Here is an 18,926-nt window from a genome sequence, read left to right as displayed (position 1 = left end):
CGAGAGAGAAAGAAATTACAAGTGACTATGAAAAGATAAATACACAGATACACAGCATCCTTCTTCCTCTCTTTTATAGTAAGACAACTCTCTCTCCAGTCTTGGATACTAACTCCTTTCCATTTTTCAGATGACCTGACCAGGGTGACTCCCCCAAAGGTGACTGTATTTCAGCCATCTGAAGAAGAGATTGAGAAGAAGGGAAAGGCCACTCTGGTCTGTCTGGCCACTGGCTTCTACCCTGATCTGGTGGAGCTGAGTTGGTGGGTGAATGGGCAGAAGACCCAGATTGGGGTCAGCACAGACCCTCAGCCTTCCAAGGAGCAGCCCCATAAGAACGACTCAAGCTACTCACTGAGCAGCCGGCTCCGGGTTTCTGCTCCCTTCTGGCGCAATCCCAAGAATAGCTTCCGTTGCCAAGTACTGTTTCATGGGATCTCAGAGGATGAGGACTGGAAGGGTAATGGGAGCAAACCTGTCACCCAGAATGTCAGTGACCAGACCTGGGGAAAGGCAGGTGAGATATATCATGAATCGGGACCTAGAGAAAAATAGTCTCATAGAAGGAGGTTAAGACATAAAAGGAAGGGAAAAGAAAGAACTAATAAGATCAAGAAATAAAAGAGATAATCAGGGTAGACAATGCTTGGATAATCAGAAAACCAAAAAGAAAACAATCCTTTCCCCTAGGAAATTTCTATGATAGATGGGAATAGAAGGCAAGAAGCTTCCCTCAGTTAATAAATAAAGGAATAATAATCAACATTGATATAACAATTAGTATGTGCCAGGTACTTAGGGTTTACAATTGTTATCTCATTTGATTTTTATAACAACTCTGGGAAGTAAGTGTTATTATTATCCCCGATTTACAAATGGGGATATTGAGGCAAACACAGATTAGATAATTAGCCCAGAGCCAGATACCTAGTAAGTATCTGAGATCATATTTGAATTCAGGTTTTTCCTACTCCAGATTTGGCACATTAATCATTGACCCAACTAGGTACTTAATTTCCTAGTACCATGAAGCTAGATTACTTCCATTGCATATGAATATTTGCTTAAAGTTGCCCTAACTTTTACCAGAAGACCTTCATAGAAGTTATTTCCAGAGTAAAAACTACTTGATTCAACAGTCTATGTAGTGTCCCCCCAAATTTAACCTTTCCTAATTCCTAAGATCATAGTGATGATGTATTTGCAAGATGATAGACAATCAAGCTAGCACAATTTAATAATTAAACTACAATTTTCACGGCATTGTAGTAGATGCTAGAGATACAAATAGAAAACTGAGATAATCCATATCTTCAGGCAATATACATTCTACTAATCTTAGGAACAGGACTGGATTTGGAAATAACTGAGAGATTTAGATTTTTTTTAGAACATAATAGTTATTTCTTTAAGAATATGGGTTTGTGCCAACTTGCATGGCTACCCTAAATAAAAGCCTCTTTGAGGAAGGTGGGATGAATTATATATCTTCTACAATTTTCTCTTACAGATTGTGGGGTCACCTCTGGTAAGTAAGCATTTCTTTCCATTTTTCCTCATTCAGTCACCCTATTCCTATAGAAAGGGGATCTAGCTGGGTACATGCCTATCCCTTGACCTAGAAATAATGAGAACATAAAACTGGAAAGTTCAGCTTTGGAGGGGGGTGTCTTTGTCCCCATAGAGTCCTATCAACGTAGTGTCCAGTCTGCCACTTTCTTCTATGAGATTCTGCTGGGGAAAGCCATGCTGTATGGCCTTCTGGTCAGTGCTCTGGTGTGGAGAACTATGGTAAGTGAGACAAAGGAGAAGGTCAGGTGGGGCAAAGGGAAAATCTTGAATAAATAAAACTAAGGGACTATGAGATTCACTGAGGGATGGGGAAGCCACAGGTTTGGGGGAATCGTTTGGGGGAGTTTACCTACTTTTTGAAAGCTTAGTTATAGTATTATTCAGAGTGGAGAGGTAAAGGGAAAAACTGAAAGAAAGATGTGAGCTGATGGATCCTAATAAAAATTCACCTAGAATTTTCCTTTCAGAAGCAGTTGTCTTTAAACTGATTCTGAGCTTCCTATCTGTAAAATGGAACCTCTTTCAGTCAATCCTCTTCAACTCTAAGTTGTTTAAAAGCCTTATTGTGTCTCTTCCTTAGGCCAAGAAAAAGTATTCTTGAGATCAGCTGTGGACTTGACAGCAGGGAACCAAAAGCAAGTCACATGACCCTGAGTTGGCTTTTTCATCTATTTCCAGTCTGTGTTCCAGAAGAGGTGCTTTTCTTTTCCTCCTCACCTTCATCCCTTATAGATTTCCTCAAAGAGAACTACATAAGCCAGAAAGAACAAAAGTGGTGTGTTAATCACAAAACAATAAAAATGTCCTGGCGTGGTCTCACTCTGAGTGCCTGTGGCTTATTCTATTCTTGGCATATGTGCTGTAAATGTAGTCACAATAGATGTTTTTAAGAGGTAACCATAGTAATTTATGGAAAATATTCTCTAGGAGATGAAGAGAATCACCCTGACATTTACATGTGCTACGCTTTACATTTCTGGGAACATCCACATCTGACCAGTGTGAAGTACTAGGCAGAGGACCACTACAATGCCTCAATGATGAAAGGGGCCATAGTTGAAGAATATGAAAGTAGCATTTTGAACGAAAGAGGGATGCTCTAGGCCAGGGCTTCTTAGACTTTTTACATTCATGATGCCTTTTCACCTGAGAAATGTTTGCATAACCTAGATATATAAAATAGGCATACAAATTAAACATTTACTGATAATAAATCATAATTTCATAATCTCCATATTCTTTTGTGAAATCCCATATGGAGATGCGACCCACAGTTTAAGAAGCTGAATTATAGAAGAAGAAAAAGATCTGGAATATGAAGCAAATGGTAAACAATAAAAAGTTGACTGACATAAAGTGCATCATAGTTACGCTAAAACTTTATTTGTATGATTTAATGAGGGATAGGAAAACTGGGTATTAAAATTGTTTCAAAAGTGAAGGCCCAATGTATTTTAAGAGATTACCTTAGATACATCCTTTTCTTCTCCATACATGTGAAATGAAGGCAGGATCATTCTATGTTATTTGTTTTTAGATAGCCACATAATGATTTATTCTAGAAGGGTATAGGAATTTTATGGTCCAATTCCTACAATTTACATTTTCCAATACAATTTTGGAATACCCTTTTGGAGCTATAGATGAGAGATATCTAATACAGCTAAAATGATGTGGTGACTGGCACAAGATGATTTAGTATCAGATGAATAGTACATCAGGACTGGAATCTGGATCTCATGATACAAGAACACATCTGCTATACCAATATACCAAGCTGCCATGACAATCTTAAAAATTCTAAATATAAGTCTTCACCAGGACTTATAGAGAGAATTAGTTCTTACGGTGAGTCCTTGAACTGATCCCTCCACCAAGGAATCCATGAAAAGATTTCAGGAGTCCATGAACTTGGGTGGGGAAAACATTTTGATAACAATTTCATTGTGATTGGTTTCCCCTATTATTTTATTTTTATGCATTAAAAAACATTACTTTGAAAAGAGCTCTGTAGGATTCATTAGTTTGTCAAGAGGGATTCATAATCATAACACAAAATGGTTAAGAATCCATGAATATCGAAGAAGATTCTAACATATTATTGATCCTATCTCACATATCAATATCTAACTGGTCATCTCAGGCTTATCTTTAAGTGTCATACACTTAAATATATATATTGGTTGATCCAAGCTTAAAATTGTACCAAGACTTTTGGGACATCTTGTATATTCACAGAAGGGCCTTGGTATCATTTGTAAAACAAAGTAGTTTGATTGGATGACCTTTAAATTCTCTTCCAGATCTAAATATATGTTTCTATAGTACTGGAATCCATTCTTCCATAAGCTGGAAATGCTAGAAGCTTCCCTCTTCCTTATTCCTATCATAACCACTTATTATTATGAATACAGTCTTTGGGAGGAAGCAAACAGAATTTGACTCTTGACAAATATGTTGACACAAATCTCAAATCTCCATTTACTGCAAATGATTCACTTCCTAAGATAAAAAGCCTGTGGATCTCTAATTTACAAAGAAATTTAAAAAGGAGGACAGTAGAGTGGGATCTATCTTTTTGTCAGTCTTATTGAGTAGGGAAGAAGGTGTTCTTGACCAGGTGACCCAAATATTATTGTTGGGTATATTGTTATAGTGGAGAAGGCTACAAGATGAGAAAATAAATTCAGAGCTGGGAAGGATTTAGGAATTCTTCTAGTTCAATTCCATTATTTTTATTCATTTTTGCCATCATTGCATAAGAGCAGAACCAAAATTTGAACCTAGTTTTTAAATTCTAATTCCAGCACTGTTTCTATCATACCATATTAATTGGTATGATGGGACTATTTCAAGATCATCCAATTTCCTTTGTTATGATATAAAAAACAAAAACAAAAACAAAACCTTGTGACTTTAATTAGTTTCTCAAAAAAGCTTTTCTCCTGGGAAGAGTTTGACACGCAGTTACAAACATTCATGTTTGCTTAGCAAGCACTTATCTCAAAGCAGGAATTCATCTCTTGTGTTTCTGGTTACTGCTACTCAATCTCCAAGTACCTAGTCATTTCTGGCTAATAGAAGAAAAGCAGGTTTCTGAATTCAGAAAGCTGAGGGATAGATCAAAGACTTATGGGTGATCTCCTCAAGACACCTTCTTCTCTTGTAGCCCAGTCCAACATATACTTTGAATTTCTAAACTTAATCATACATGCATAATATATCATATTATATAATTTATTGTATATATAAGTATTATAGCATTAGATCCAATTCTATAGATACAAGACAATAAAGAATTGGAGAAGCCAGTGAACCTTAGTGGAAGTAAAAATAGGTTTGGAGAATAGTACATTTAGATGGGGTCAGAGAAAAGTCAAAGTACCTCTGCCAGCCTTTATGTTGGTTCATTGGGCTGCAATTATATGGTTAAGATATAATTCCATCAACAGTAAGTTGAAGAGGTTTTGTCATGAATCACTCCCACTGTTTGGACCTGATTCTTGGTATACGAGAGATTTTATGTGCAGTTATGCCTAGGCAATTACCTGACCATTCATCATTCATTCAATGTTTATGGAGCACCTCTTATGTCCAAGGTACCTTATTAAATATAATTATGGTAGTAAACAATGGGTCTGATTGAGAAATGTATAAGCAAGGGAGCTCTCCAAATTTCCCTAAAAGGGGAAAATAATACTGATGAGTTGTGGAAAAGTAGCAATACCTGAGAAACCTGGCCATAGGAGTACCATAAACACTGCTGGCCAATTTACTGATCTGTAAACTGTAAAACTCAATCATGAGAACTCAATGGCACCACCCCTTTCACTCCTCAATTGTACTTCTAAGCCATCATATTAGCATCTCAATTTCATTTTTGTTTCTCTTATAAAATTATCTCTTTGATTTTGACTATGCTTAATTCCCTCAGAATTAGCTGACTGTCAAGCAGCATAATACATCTTTGCCCTTTAACTTGGAGACAAACTGGGTCCACACATTTTTTTCACCAAACCCACAACACAGACCAATGGGGACCTTAATTTTGTTGGGGATTTTCTAACCTCAACATTTTTGACACCCAACATGAGGTCCCCCTAAATTTCATGTCCCCTTTATTAAGATAAGCTCTTTTTTACCCTGATCCTATAGCCGATGGATACCCCCAGCTTCTAGGAAAGCTTGTCTGGGTCATCTGAAATCCATGCCCTGCAAATTTTTCTTGCCACACTTGACATTTCTCTTCAAAATTCTCATCAAAGTTCCTTTTTGACTAAGAAACCTTTATAACCTTTCACCTTCCCTGGGATGCCAGAGGAGATGAGATGCTATGGAACTAGAAATTCTAAGGCTCATGGCCAAGATGGAATAGTTCACTTCTATCCCTAAATCTACTGGAGGACAATTGAAAGCAGAAGCTCAAGTCCCTTCTAGGATCATCCCTTATCAAGATTTGGAGTCTCTGGCAGCAATATTTCTTTAACACAGTACCTTTTCCCTGAATCCTCACCTCTTAAGCCAGAGTTTGAAATCTACCAGTCCTTATTCCTCAGTACTTCCCATGCTAGAAGTAGAATCCTTTTTTCTCTCTCTCAGGATCCCAACATCTATTCCTTCTAAACTCTGTCCATTAGGACAAGTAGCTTTTTGGTGGTTATTGATGGTGTTAGCAGGCTCTCAAAGTGGAATAGTCAGGGTATGTGCCTTTTTCAATGTCAGATCTTTCTCAAATTAATGAAAAACCTGGTCCTTACTTTAAGGACCCCACTAGATATATGGAATACTTTAAAGCCATTTCCCTCTAATTTGATCTTAGCTAGGGAGATGTTAACATCATTATCTCCTCTTGTGGCACAATAGAGGAGAAAAAGATTCTCTTTTTCCTAGATCCTAGAGAACCTAGGATCTAATCAAAAATTTAGGGATGATATAGCTAAGTCCTCCTCCTTCAAAAGATAACCCCCAGGGGTAATGCTTTCCCAATTGATGATGCTGGGTGGAATTATCAGAAAGGAAGCAGAGACAGAGAGAAAAAGGATCATTTTCTAATTGTATCATCAAGGAATTAAGAAGCAGTAATTAATTATGAAAAACTTTAAAAAGCTACCCAAGTAGCTGAGGAAAATTCTGCCTTCTTTCAGAGGCCCCTTATAGAGACTCTAAAGAAATGCACTAACCTGGATCCCACTTCTCTAGAGGGGACCACTAACCACTGCATGCATATTATTAGTCAGTCTGGCCCAGACTGGACCCTCGGAATTTCTCAGAGGAAGTTGCAGACATTAGCCACGGGTCTTCAAAATCCCCAAACACAGCTATTGAAAAAATCTTTTGGAGTTTTCAATAATAGGGTACAAACTGTGGCAGAGAGTACAAATACAGAACCAGGAGCATCAGAGAACAGGCTCAAATTTTAGCTGCTATCTGGGAACCGTGTGGTTCATGTTTCAGCAGCCATGACCATAGTCAATGGTCTTATGATTGTGCTCAGAGGAAACTCCTAGACCCAATCCCTAAGTGCAACAAGGAGGGGCACAGAAAAAAGAGACTGCCCACAGTGGGATTGAGCTTTTTAATGCCCTATTCTCTTGTCCCTTCAAGACCAGGAGCAGCAGTATCTGGGGTTTGGTTAGGCTCCTCCTTGCTCCATCATGATGGCCAAACCCAGATAACTTTGGAAGTGGCAGGTAAGTCCATTGAATTTCTCTTTGATTTTGTGGGAGCCTCATTTTCAATCCTCCTCTGCTACTCTAGCTCTACCCACCCCAGCCCTCTTAGGGTGATGGGAATTGAAGGAAATTATTTTGAGGCCTTCTCTCTGTCTTGTCAGTTTGCTGACCTGTTATTCAAACACTTTTCTTATCATTTCCTCCTATCCTGCTCCCTTATTGGGTTGTGACTATTGTCACTATTATGACTATTGTATGCTATTGGAGACCCAACTTTCTCCTTTCAGGCCTCTGAGTACACTTCTTGTGCTTCTCTCAAAGCCCTCCCATATTCCATCTGAAATCCAGCAGGAAACAGATTCCTCTGCTTGAGCCCCAGAAATCCCTAGGATGCTACTCATCCCACCCCAGCTTCAATGCATCTTTAAGATTCCAGTTTGTATCTTCATAAGCACCAGTACCAATGAAACCAGAGGTCAGAAGGAATTGCAATCCCTGATTGAAAAATTTCTGAAGCACAAGCTTTTAGTTTCTTGTTAGTATTCCTGTATTTTAGATCTTAAAGATGCTTTCTTTTGTATACCACTATATAACTTTCTAGGCTCCCTAGGATTTAAAGTTTCTTTGTCTAAGGCTCACATTGCCTGTCAGTCTGTTAAGTATTTGGACCATGAATTAAGTCCCACCTCTGGTTCACTCATGAAGGAGAGGAAACAAGTGATCTTGTCACTCCTGGAATCTGTCTCAAAGAAAGCTAAACTGACTTCTGCCCCCATTAATTCTACCTGATTTAAATGGTAAAAGGAAAGCAGGGTATTCTGTGGTGAGCCTCAATAGCACCTTGGAGACTAAACCACTTCCTCTAGGGACCTTTGCTCAGGGAGCTGAACTCATTACCCTAATAAGAGATTTAGAATTGGGGAAGGGAATGAGAATGAACATCTATACTGACTCCAAATATTCCTTTCATGTCTTGCATGCTCATGGGATTATATGGAAAGAAAGGGAACTTTTGACAACCAAACATTCCTCCATTAAGTATGCGAGGGAAATTCTAATTTCTGCAAGCTGTTCATAGATCTAGAGAGGTTTCTATTTTGTTTTGTAAAGGACATCAGAAGCCAGATTCACTTCAAGCTAAGAGAAACAGGTGTGCAGATTCAGCCACCCATGCTGCTGCCAGGGTGCCCCTGATGGCACCTTTGATTACCCAACTCCCTGACTTCTACACTTCTTCATATAGCTCCCAAGAACAGGCCTTTGCTAAAGAAAGGAGGGTATACCTTTTCTCCTTCTGCATGGTTTCAAACACCTTCAGGCTAACTTCTAATCCCAGAAGCTAGCCAGTGGAAATTTTTTTTTTTTTGCTTATACTAAAATATTCAGTTGGGAAAGAATGTCCTCCAATCCCTTGGGAAATCTATTTTCACTAGTCAAACAATTAGACAGATCTGCCTCATCATAGTTTTCTTTTTTATTGCTGGTGTTGTCCCCCACTTTCTCCAAGATAATTAGTTTCCTCCCCTACTACTCATGAGCTAAAGTTATCCCCTTGATTCTGACTCTGCTAAATTCCCTCAGAATTAGCCTACCATCAAGCAGCACAATAAATTTTTTCCCCTTAACTTGAAGACAGACTGTGTGTGCCTGAATTTTGTCACCAAATCCACAACATTAACCACAGAGGACTCTAATCTTGTTGGGCTGTCTTTCTTAACAATATTGATAACTCTCTTGGGGAAAAGAAAAAAAAAAAACAGACTCAAGATTGTAACAATTCAAGATCAGAGAAAGGGGGGGAAAGTTTGGTTGAAAGGAGGATTATAACTAGGAAGAAGAGAAATCTCTTAGGCAACAAGAGGAGGGAAATAAACTCAATTAAGTCCCAACAAGGAAGAATGGGGATTTCTTGGATTATTCAGTAAATGAAACCTGAATCAAGAGGAGACTGAACTAAAAGCTTGTTTAAGTGTATCCAGCCTGAAGGAAATAAAAGACCTGACTTCCAAGACAGACAAAATTGAACATTATCACTATATTTGTAAATAATATATCTTTGACTGATTCTCTTAACACAGTATCTATCATTCTGTTCCCTTCCATCCACCCATACAGTCATCATCTTAATTCAGGGCCTTACTCCTACCAGCAGATCACAATAGTCTCTTAAATGGCCTCTTGCTTCAAGTCTAATTTATACTAATCTATTCACACAGCTGCCAAGTTCCAATTCTGACCCATATTATTTGTTTTCAATAAACTTCGGTGACACCATAATACCTCCAGGATCAAACATAAATGTCTTCATTTGGAATTTAAAGTTCTTCACAACCTGCCACAATCTATGTTGCTTGTTATGTATTACTTTCAATTTTACATTCCTTGGGTTAGTCAAACTGACCTCTTTCATGTTCTTCACGCTCTTCTCTATTCCCTTATGTATCCTGTCCCACAAACTTGGAATAAATTTCCTTCACAGATCCAACTCAAATTCCCAATTCTTTTTTAAGATTTAGTTCAAGTACCACTTGATGTTTTCCAATTATTCTATTAGGAACTTCCTTCCCCAGATTTTAACTAGTGTGTGTGTGTGTGTGTGTGTGTGTGTGTGTGTGTATCCATCTATATGCAGCTAAGTGGTACAGTGTCTAGAGTGCCAGGACTGGAGTCAGGAAGGTTGGAAAAAGAAATCACAGATCACTATAGTCTTTTTGCTAAGAAAAACCTCAAATGGGGTCAGACATGACTAAAAAACAACTAAACAACAACAATATGCATATAAATAGTCTTCCTGATAGACTATAAGTTCCTTAAGAGGTGGGACTGTTTAAGGTTTATCTTTGTCTCTGCATTTTCTAGATCAGTGTCCAGGATAAAGTAGGTATAAATGCTTGTGGATGGGCTCATTATCTCTGTATTTAAATATTTTTGTTTTAATGACTGGCCTAAAAGGATATTGTTGATTTTACAAATTACAATTAAAAAAAGAAAACCTAAGAAAATGGAATCCACAAAGTCTAATCCTAAATCTTTGAGAAAAACTAGAATAGGTTGAAATAGGTGAAAATAATAGTGTTCCAGGGGTTAGAGTAGGAGTCAAATTACACTATTCTCAAATGTTAGTGACAATCAAGTAGAGCATAAAATCTGAGCTTTAAACTTTTACCAAAGACATTCTTTTTTTTTTCTTTGACTCTTGTGCCTCTCCCTGCCTCAGTTTCTCCATAGTTCTATGTTTCTTAGTTGGTATCTGAAGTTTCATAGGCTTGGTACAATTAAGCAAAACAAATCACCATGAATGACATATTAATGTTTGTTGGAGGGAGTCAGTGTGTGGTGAAGTGGATAGAAAGCTGGCCTTAGAGCAAAAAAGATCTGAATTCAATATCTTTGACTTTTTCAGTCTGTGTAAACCCAGTCAAATCACTCATGACCTTAGCTTTTTAGGGAACTTTTTAGGATTTTGAACTATAAAGATCACCTCCTTTGGGAGAGGAAATTTCCTCTTGCAGGAATTCCCTTTACCAGGAAAGTTACACCTCCCATTCCTTTCTAAAGGGCCTCTGATATCTCTTCTAGCTCTCTATGACTTCATGGCCCTGTCCATATGGTTGCTAATTGCTGGCATTCTTTCTTTTTAAAATCATTTGTTATTATTCCTTGACTGTCTTTTGAGAAAAGATTCTTGTTTTCATATATTGATGTCAATCTCTTACATATTATGTTTTGCCCCAATTTAGTTTGTCTTCTTGTTCTAGCTACATAGATTCTGTGTACAATTTTTAAAAAAAGAATTCTTCTAATCAACAATGCCTATTTTATTTTTTAGGATCGTCTCTTTCTCGTGTTTAGTTAACCATTCTATACCTAGCTATACCTCTTGGGTCTTTTTTAGTATGATGCAGTAGAATACAATGCATTTGAAATTGGAGGACTGATTTAAAATCCTAACTCTACTTTTTATGTGCTATCTAACACTAGGTTTTTTTGAACACCTAACCTTTTTGAACTTGTTTCCATTTACAGAAATAATAGAATTTCATTTAAAAAAATCTGCCAAGTGCCTACAATGTACAAGGCACTGTGTTAGACACTAGAGAAAAAAGACAAAAATTTAAAAATGTAAAAAGAGAGTTCCTGCCTCATGGAACCTACTGCTGTGATGAAAAGCTGTTTTTTGTTTGTTTTCATTACCTAAAGGATTAAGAAGGCCAAATGAGATCATGAGTGTGAAGCAGCTTGTAAGCTTTAATGGGATATAGGAATAGCAGCTAGAATTATTTTCAGAATTTTGAGATTGAGATCAGTTCAAGAGCTGTTTAATGGGCCCTGTGCTGGGCAAAAACGAAACTGACTCATTGATTGAATAGAGCTCACCCCAGAGGACCCCCTCCCCCCCAAGGAAATGGTTTTAAGTGGTCTGACTGCTATTCTCAGGTTCTTCCCAGAAGACCCTGCTTCCCATAAAATAGAGGAGTATGAATGAGGAAAGTAATGAAATAGTATGTCAAGAGAAGTGATGCTGGGGTAGAAGAACAGGAAATGAAGAGATGGGGGCTGAGGACAAAAGGAGGCAGGGCAAAGGGAGTGGGCGCAGGAATGTCTGTATAACAACTCTGCAGGCTGCTGAGCCGCTTATCTGTGAGTTCCATCAGGTGCTGAGTGAGACCCGAGACCTGCCCCTACTTCTGTCTTAGAGACACAACAGGATGTGGTTTGACTTTTGCTAGGTATTGACATCTGGGGTTCATGAGAAAATCCCTCCCTCTACCCACCTACTGAGTAATGAGGGAACCACAAGCACCACTTCCTGCTCCCCATCCCCTTCTGAGGGTAGCTAACACCTTGGTAGTGGAAAAAGAAGTACCAGGAGGAGAGGAAAGGGGCCCAGTGAGGGAAGTGGGTACCTCATGGCCACGTGCAGCATTCTCTCCAACATGCACAGATGGCAAGGTCAATGCACAAAGTTAAGAGTGGGTACTGGAGAGATGGATATGAATTTAAAACAGCTGCAATAACTGTTCTGACCCATTTAGAATCTCCCCTCAAAAAAAACTTTTCCGCTCCACTCCACCATGGCCCACATCCAAAAGTAGAAGGAGGCGCCTTGGGTGGAGGGGAGGTGTTAGAAGAAAGGTTCTCCTCATTCAAATTCTCCAGCCAGAGGCTACTTGTTGGGTACATTATATTAAGGATTCCATCCCCGTATAGCTTGGAAAAGATAGTTATTGATGTCCCTTCCAACTTCAAAATGATATGATACAGGAAACCTAAGAAATCAGGAGCAAATCCTTCAATCCTTTGTCTGACTCTTGAGATTTGTAGTTAGAAAAGTCTTTTTTTTTTCCAGTTCCTGAGCTATCTTTATATTTTTTCCCCCCCAGGATATGTTCCAAAGGCAGCCATTCAGTCATAACAGCTTTCATGTGGCTCTAGTGATAATAAACTAATGCTTATGTGTATATAGAATCTCCTGGTTATAAATAGCTTTGTGCCTTTTATCTAATTTAATACTCACAGCTCTATGAGGTAAGTAGTATGGCAATATTATCCTCATTTTATAGATAAAGAAATGAGGAACAGGGAGAATGGTAATTTGACAAAATTGACCAAGCTGGTAAATGGCAGGATTTGAAGCCTAAGCCAACATTCAAGCTTCAGTGACCTTAGCCCAGATACACACCTGTCAGGTGTTCATAGCAGCCTTTTTGGGATACCTCAACTTACCCTTACCTTACCCTCATGTGTAAAGGGAATAGTAATAATACTAATAATTCTCATTAATTTAAAGCTTTGTGCTTTACAAAGGCCTACTTACTGGCTGTCTTTCAGGAGAATCCATCACTTAGACCTGAAAGTAGAGTTGTAAGGATGGATGGAAAGAAGATGGGATAGTAAAAAGGCACTCAGTATTCAGAGTCAGAAACACTTGGTTTTAAGTCCTATCTTATATGCTTTAAAATTATATCTCTGGTGTTGACATGTTTTCTTTCCTCCTTGAGGGCAGAGAGTTTGCCTTTTGTTGTGTTCCCAATAGTAAGCACTTAATAAATGCTTGACCATCCTTCAAGACTGCACTAGTGTAGAGATATTTTGAAATAGGAAATCATATATGTATATATATATATATAATATATATATAATATGTATATGTATATATGTATATGTTCATTGTTATTCAGTCCTGTCCTATTCTTTGTGACTCCATTTGACTTTTTTCATATGTGTATATGAATGCACATATCCATATACACACATATGTAAACATGCAAATAATGCATATACATAAATATGTATAAATATATTTAAACACACATTCACATGCATATACAGTACATGTACATCCAGACATATAACATATGTACATGCATTGCATTATTTGTATTTGCGCATATTTATATATGCACTCCACATGTGCAGGTAATCTAAATGTACATCTATATAGAACAGGAACTCATTAGAAGGTAAAGGAATCAATACTTGGTATTGATTTCTTAGCATCCTAGATAGGATCTTTTTTATTGCTGTCTTTAGAGCCTTTAAGCTGCAATAACTATTACAGAATCACAGAATTTTAGAGCTACAAGGAAGCTTAGAAATATTCTTGTTGAAATCTTTGATTTTATAAATTAGGGAATTGGCCCCAGAGAGCTCAAAGGATCTGCTCAAGCTCACACAACTAATTAGTGTCAGTCTTGGCATTAGAATCAAGATCTTATAAATCCTGTACTTTACTACATTATTACTTAATGTGTACTTGTCTGAACCTTGGGGTCCCAGAATTTTTAGGAAGAAAACATTTTTGGGGGGGGCAGTAAGGGGCATAAGGGAAGTTTTGCTGGCTTTGGATGACCTTCAGACCCCTTCATACTCCAGCCTGATTTTGCCCGTTCCACATTATCTCCCAACATTTTCCAAAGGCAAATACCAAAATTCTATATTATCAGAATAATAATAATCAGTATTCAAGTTAGTATTAGTATCATTCACCTTCACTTAACTTCAATGTGATTAATTCTGTATTTTTCCTCTTGCCGAATCACTGATCTTGGCCTGGCATATATGCTGTCTAATTCTTCCTCCTCTTCCAGACTCAGTTCAAGTTCCCTGGTAAACCTTTAAGGATTTCTCTCATGGACTTTGATTTTTCCCTATGCTTGCTTTCTGTAGCATTCATAGCCATACCATTCAATTTTGTACTGAATCATATCTTTTATGTTTGTAGGATAGGAGGATCACTGGAGTTTGAAGGACCTTAGAAATGATCATTCCAACTTCTTTATTTTAGTGATGAGTAAATTGAGACTCATGAGGTGATTTGCTACAAGTCAAAGAGCTATTAAACTGGGACTTGAATCTATGTCTTCAGACTTCAAATCCAGTATTCTTGTATCTCAGTGAAAATTGGTTCATTTATCTTCATCTTGACCATAACTAATCTTCCTAAAAAGACTACATGTTCAGTGTAGTTTTCAACATGTCTCCTATTCCTTTTACAACACCCACAAGGTCCCGAAACAATCTAAACACAATCAATATCTTTCTATAAAAATTATTTGATTTTCAGACTAATATGGAAATGTTTTAGATAAGTGCACATATATAACCAAAGTCTAATTGCTTACTATTTGAGGGAAGGGAAGGAGAAAGTATTATGCCACAGTTCTCTTTAATTGTCTTGACTCAGTTTCCCCAAATTGTTCTGCCTCAACCCCCTTAATTGCAATATCCCCCTCCCCCCCCAACACACACACATACCCAGTTTGTGAAGACTGATATAACTCAGGGCTATTTGCTCTAAGGTTATAAATTGTCAATGTGTAAACGCAGAAAGGGGTACTCCAGACATTGTGTCTGGAGTCCAACACTTTCTTAACTCCTAATTTGTTAGAATTTATGGTCCTAACCCCCAACCTGTCAGAGCCGAGTTGATGGTAACTGCCTGGAGATTCCCACTCACCAGAGTTTGGACTCCACCCCCCTGCCTTTGTTTAACTACTGTGTATAAATATGTCATAGAGAACTCACATTGGCTGCTAGATGCTGGCTGGATGCTGGATTCTTGGAGCCGATAGTCTCATTCAGCCCTGGGATCAAACCATGGATCCATTTGATCCCAGTATCTCTCTCCCATTTAATAAATTATTTAAACAACTCTCTAATCTCTATCTTGCCTCAGTTTCTCCTGCATTTCAAAAGGGATAGAATTTGAAACTCAAAACTTTAAATACAAATGTTTAAAAACTAGAAATACATTTATTTTATTTTCAGACTTTCATGGAAATGTTTTATATAATTGCACATGTATAGCCTAATATCTGATTATTTACTGTCAGGGAGGGAGGAAGGAAAGGAAGAGAGAGAGATAGAATTTGGAACTCAAAACTTTAAATAAAAGTGTTTAAAAATTAGAAATAAATTTATTTTATTTTCAGACTAATATGGAAATGTTTTACATAATTATTCATGTATAATCTATATCTGGTTACTTACTCTCAGGGAGGGAGGAAGGAAAGGAAGAGAGAAAGGCATAGAATTTGGAACTCAAAACTTTAAATTAAAAATGTTAAAATATTAGAAAAACATTTATTTTGTTTTCAATTCCAAATTCTTTCCCTCCTGTCTCTATAAATATCTTATTAACAGAAGAATAAAAGATGTGTGTTCATTGTTACTTTCCCCTCTCTATCTTTTAGTGCTTTCCTAAAAGTCTTAAATTATATGGAAGAAAAGATTATTTAATATATAATTGTGCTTTGGGCAAATGACATGACTTAAAAAGAGAATATATTTTAAGCAGTTTCATACCCTGTTTGGAGAGGAAGGCTATAGTGTGACAGTCAGCTAAGTTCTAACAAGAGAGATTGAGGGCCAGGAGGGATTGGATGATGGCTGAATGTTCAGCTGCAAAGGTTAGCCAGAATTAAATATTCATTGTTCATATATGCTCTTCTTCCCGCAGAGCCATCTCTTTCATTTCCTTTCTCTCCTAATGCGATTAATACACACACACACACACACACACACACACACACACACACACATATATATAAAACCTTTGTTTCATAGACTGAAGATTCTTTTCTATCCTTATCCTATGTCATTTTCCTCTTGGCACTAGTTGTTTCTCTAGTCCCTTTCTTTTGTTTCTGATCCCTTTTCTCATTCCCTTCCTCTTCTATTCCCCTTTTAAACCAGTTGGAAGGGGAACTAGATCTTTGTCCCAGGTTTCTGCTTGATCTTCATTGATCTCCTGTGTAAGAACATCATTCTTGCTTCCTCTCACCAGTTCAAGCCTCCCATGGGACTTCCTAAGAGACCATCTCTATTAGAATTAGGTGAACATTTGTTGATCTGGAATTTCAATTTTCCCTTTTCAGAAGTTTAAACCTGAGGATTAAGACACTACTTATCCATTTAGCTAGAAATCCCATTTTTGGTTTGAGATTATTTGCTATCTTAAGCAAAAAAAAAAAAATGGAAAAAAAGGAAAATGGGTGAATATATGTTACTATAAAAGATTATCTGCAAACTGGAGGAAAATTGGATAGAAAAGGAGTGTATAGAACATGTTTATTGGTGGAATAAGGTCTTCTCATGGGTGATGATACACAATGACAACAAAATGATCATAGACTCAGGTTCAACAGAAGTAAAACAACATTTCTTTTTATGTGCTCACTGGCCTACTTTACTCCTTCTATGTTTCCTCCCCTTTCTTCCTTGACTCTTTCTTCCTGGATTTTTTTCATGCCAACCCTTCCTATCTACAAAAATTATTACTGAGTTTCTTATCCTAACTATTTGTTCCTTGGAGAATTAGGAATAGAGAAAAGTATGTCTTATTTTTTAGTCAGTTCCAGTTCCCATGGGAAGAAGAAATGAAAATCACTATGGGGTCTTGGGGAGATCTTATAGTGGATCTGAAAGTGTTGTCAGCACCTAAAGGAAAGGAAAGGTTTTTGCGCAGCTATATGCCTCACTCCATTCAGTGTGAGGCTCCAAGCACAGAAAAAAGAGCCTGAGTCGTTGACAAAGAGCTTCTGGGAGCTGAGCTGGAAAAGAGTTTTCTGAGATCTTAAGCCTGAGAAATGATGGGGCATCTCATTCTCCACATGGTTTATGCTTATAGAGTAGGTCAGCAAATGTAGACCTCCACCTAGAGGCTGATGATACCAGTAAAGATTGGGGTCTGATGTCCCTTCTGTGGAGCACTCCAGGAAAAGCTGGCTCCCTGCAACCTGTATCTTGGTGGCCGGCCATTGATGGATTTTCTGAGCCCCAACACCAGCTTCTGTGGAAAATGTGAAAGACTGAGCATAAATGAGACAATTTAGCCAACATTACTTTCCAACCATCTAGGGACAGAGGTCAACAAGCAGGAGGGTCCTTAAGAATGTAGGAATCAGGAGAAAGGGGAAGTTGAGATATGGAAGTAGATTCTGCAGAGAATGAGAGAGTGAAGAGAATAATGGAGGGATTTAGTAGGAGAAGATCTATACTTTCTTGGGGGAAGACAGAAAACCTGGGCTTTGGGCAAACCCGTGACCTAAACTCCTTCTAGAAAATTCACAGACACCTGAAAGGATTCAAATAGAAAATGGAACATTAAGAATCTGTGAGGGAGGGGATGAATAGGGGGAGAGATTCTCAGTGCCAGGGAAGCGATGTTCACAATGAAAAAACAAAATGGGACTCTTACCCAAGAGAGTGGCCAGAAGAAGGCACAAAAGGGAGTACATCCTGCAGCTCAATCTTCAACTGAGCTTGTGAACTAGAAATCTCCTCCCTCCTACACTGAGATGAGGGCAGCCTCCTTTCTAAGAATCTGGCCAAAAAAAATTTGTAAGTTAGAAAGTTGCAATTTTTAAGGAGAGGGGGAGATGGTCTCCTTGTAAGAATGTCTGGCTTCATCATTCCTCCCTACATAGGATATCCTGAGTATATTATGCCTTCAGTGTAACAAATGGTTTCTTGTTAATGGGTAAATATTAATAAGACTTTAATTGTGAGACCATAGACTTTATGATGTAAATCATGTTTAGTCCTTAAAGGGGAAGAGATGGAGTTTGTTGATTGCAGATTAAATGGGAAGTAAGATCTCTTCAAGAGCAGTATTTGAATTGAATGGAAAGCTAAAAATCACAGATTTTTTTGATGCCTTAATGAGCAAAATTTCTGGATCAGGAAAAGTGACTTCCAAGAGAGGAAAAGTAGATCTTTTTAGGGCTTTTTAAAACTTTATCCACTTACAACCCCTTTTCTTCTGAGAAATTTTTACATGACCCTAAGTATATAAGCATATGAAATAGATATACAAATCAAACATTAACTGATAATAAATCATTATTTCATGATTCCACATTCAGTTATATGACCCCACATGGGGTCACAAAGCACAGTTTAAGAAGCTGAGGGCCTAGTTTTATCCTTCCACCTATCCTTGCCTTAGGTATCTATATTTAGGGTGTTGTGCCACAGTTCTCTTTAATTGTTCTGACTCAGTTTCCCTAATTGGTTCTGCCTCAGTTTCCCTAAATTGTTCTGTCTCAGTTTCCTTAACTGTTCTGCCTCAATCTCCTTAGTTGCAAAACCCCCACTCTGGTTCATTAAGACTGAGGACCACTTGCTCTAAGGTTATAAATTGTCAATGTGAGACTCAAGATAAGGGGGAGTTCAGAC

The 18,926-nt window shown here is 37.8% G+C and overlaps 2 gene segments (V, D, J or C); one reads left to right on the top strand and one right to left on the bottom strand.

The window, feature by feature from the left end:
* Nucleotides 1-2,391, top strand: part of LOC127538885 (T cell receptor beta constant 2-like) — a 92,274-nt gene extending 89,883 nt beyond the window's left edge. The window contains 3 exon segments of the C gene segment in view: nt 1,511-1,528; nt 1,685-1,791; nt 2,153-2,391. Of these exon segments, the coding sequence occupies nt 1,511-1,528; nt 1,685-1,791; nt 2,153-2,173 (146 nt within the window).
* A 14,409-nt stretch (nt 2,392-16,800) lies between these two features.
* Nucleotides 16,801-18,030, bottom strand: LOC127564194 (T cell receptor beta variable 30-like). The segment is given in 2 exon segments: nt 16,801-17,535; nt 17,947-18,030. Coding segments are annotated over 2 exon segments (396 nt in total).
* Nucleotides 18,031-18,926: the final 896 nt, after the last annotated feature.

Source organism: Antechinus flavipes, chromosome 5 (genome assembly GCF_016432865.1).
Source record: "Antechinus flavipes isolate AdamAnt ecotype Samford, QLD, Australia chromosome 5, AdamAnt_v2, whole genome shotgun sequence".
NCBI lineage: Eukaryota > Metazoa > Chordata > Mammalia > Dasyuromorphia > Dasyuridae > Antechinus > Antechinus flavipes.
The sequence above is the reverse complement of the archived record's forward strand: the minus strand, read 5'-3'. Positions and strand labels throughout refer to the sequence as shown.